Source organism: Episyrphus balteatus, chromosome 1, assembly GCF_945859705.1.
Source record: "Episyrphus balteatus chromosome 1, idEpiBalt1.1, whole genome shotgun sequence".
NCBI lineage: Eukaryota > Metazoa > Arthropoda > Insecta > Diptera > Syrphidae > Episyrphus > Episyrphus balteatus.
In genome coordinates, this window is record NC_079134.1 from 103,560,912 (window position 1) to 103,563,549 (window position 2,638).

Here is a 2,638-nt window from a genome sequence, read left to right on the forward strand (position 1 = left end):
TGTCAGTCAAAAACTTCGACGGAACGGACGCAACGGATTCTATGGGCTGGGGCCTTTAAAGACAAAATCAATACACCTGCAGACCTTCGGGGCTCTGGTGGCTGGTCGAATAATCGTTTTTAGTATCGTGGATATTTGCAAACGCATTTATGCTGTCACTTATGACCCAATTTACAAACTTTCATCAATTTTAATGAGTGGAGAAACCCTTCCACTACAATTGGCGCCCACAGTAAAAAAAAAAAGAAAAAATTAAATATTTATACCAAACATCGAATAATTTGTACCTATTAATTTGCTTTGCCGTGTGTTTTCCACGTGATCAATAAAAACGCTCCCCGTTATATTTTGTTGTTGTTGCACTGCTGCTGCTGTTAAAGATTGCTGGACAGTAGAATTTTTTAAAATTTGCTGGAATTTAATGAGGTTTTTGCTGAGGTGTTTTGGAATTTTTGATTGAGGTTTTTGGAGTTTTTGCATTGTTTTTTGTTTCTGTGGCAATATTTGTAGATCATGACACGAACTACAGCGAACTCACAAGCCGCTGGCGCTGGTTACACTGGTGTGCAACACTCGCCACCTCCACCACCGCCGCCACAGTGTGCAATTTTCGCAATCTAGCTGTACTTTAATGAAAAATACATGTCTCCCATATCCAACAAAATTGGTATCATATGAAAGGTAAAACCTCAGACAATAGAATGGCAAAAAAAAAACAAGAAAATAATCAAATTTACCGTTCCACAGAATCACAAACATTAGCTTGGTTCAAGAGAAAAATAAATTTAAAGCTCATTGCTTTTCTTGTGTCACTTTGATAACAGCGTGGTTAAGTAAAATAATAGTTGTTTAAATTAAATTTATTTTTTTTATTTTAAGTAACATTTAAGAAATACTTAAGGTAAGTAAATTTTTTTGTGCACTAAAAAATAAAAAAATTAAAAATCATTTGTGTGAAGATCTAAAGAGTGTCGTTTTTTTTGTGTTGTTTAACTTTGTAAAGCGTTTTAAAAATGTATCCGTCCTGTTTTTGGGCTTAAAATCTCCGTTGATGTATTCTGTGTTAGAATTTGTTTACTTTTCTTGCGTCTGGTGTGCGAAACCATTAATTTTTTTTTTTGTTCAGGTACATAGGCCAAAAACCAATTTTTTGATCTTTTGAAAAATCGCACATCACATTTTTACAAATTGAAAATGACTATTTAGATTCTTGTTGGCAAAACAAGACAAAAAGATTAAATACAATTTTTCGTTATTTTGCTTCGTTTTCGAAATAGAGACAGTTTAAGAACCAACTCCCAAAATCGTTTGCTCGATGTCGGCTCTTCCCCACCCATTGTGGTACATTTTGTACTCGTATACCACATATTGGACATATAGTTAGATATATAATTTTGAAAATCAATAAAACCCTTGTAGAAATACAATACTTAACAAAATTAAGCTGGTTTGCATCAAAAAAATTAAGTTTACTTGGAATTAAAATTAAGTACTGCTAGATTGGCAAAATTGCACACTGTGAGCCGCCTCCACAGAAGGATAAATCACAAAATACATCCAGGCTAAATGATTCTCCTTTGAATGTTACACATAGTCAAGTAGGCAATGTCATAAATGAAGGTCAATCTAGTAGTAGTGTTGCACAAGTTCCAATAAGCATAAGTTTAACTGAAAGCCAATTTTCTAGTCTGTTAGGAAGTCTTAATGTGCGAGAAGGTTCTAGGAGTACATTTAGTTCATGCAATGCAAGGTTTGGCGGAAGCAATAGTTCTAAGGTTGAAGATTTCATTGAAACCATAATCGTTTATAAAAATGCAGTGAGCATTTCAGATCACTTTGCTCTCACTAGTTTTCCTCTTCTACTTGATGGTTATGCTTCATCCTGGTGGCAAGGGGTAAAACATGAAGCAAAATCATTTGATGAAGCAATTGAGTTGCTAAGAACTGCATTCAGTCCTCCAAGACCTGATTGGAGAATATTTGCGGAAATTCTTCAAGATAAGCAAAAGATAACCGAAACTACAGATTCTTTTATTTGTCGAAAGAGAAGGTTGTTTTCTCAACTAAAGAAAACTTTTCCAGAACAAACGATTATTGATCTGCTGTTTTCCCAAATAAGCCTAAGAATAAGAGAAAGACTGTCCAGAGAAGACTTCCAAACATTCCAAGATCTTTTGAATAGGGCAAGAGAAATTGAACTGTCTCTCAACGAAAACCAAATGAGTACCAAACCTCACCCAGTTGATGTTCCTGAAAAATCCACCTCTAGTATTCGGTGTTCTTTTTGTCGAAAGAAGAATCATTCTGCAGAAGTTTTAAGAAGCTCGAAAAAGAAAGAAAAATAAATAGTTCTGAAAACACAAAACTGAATTGTTATGAGTGTGGTACCCCTGGGTTTTACCGATCAAATTGCCCTAATAGCAATAAGTATTTGAAATCAGATAGTCCAAAACAACTAGAATTTAATGCAATCTACAAAACTCTTGTAGGCAGAAGTGTACCTACGGTAAACATTAATGTTGATGGTTTGAATGGGCAAGCATATTTTGATACTGTGGCAAGAACTAGCGTAGCTGGCTATCAACTTTTCCAGAAACTCAAACAGAAAAATAAGAATTTTCAAAAAGTGTTCGCTGAA

The 2,638-nt window shown here is 34.6% G+C and overlaps 1 protein-coding gene across 1 annotated transcript; it reads left to right on the forward strand.

Moving 5' to 3' along the window:
- The first annotated feature begins 513 nt into the window (after positions 1-513).
- Positions 514-2,345, forward strand: LOC129909378 (activity-regulated cytoskeleton associated protein 2-like). Its single transcript, XM_055986465.1, has 2 exons — positions 514-599; positions 1,595-2,345. The coding sequence occupies exons 1-2, from the start codon at positions 514-516 to the stop codon at positions 2,343-2,345; spliced, it is 837 nt and encodes a 278-aa protein (XP_055842440.1).
- The last annotated feature ends 293 nt before the right edge of the window (positions 2,346-2,638 follow it).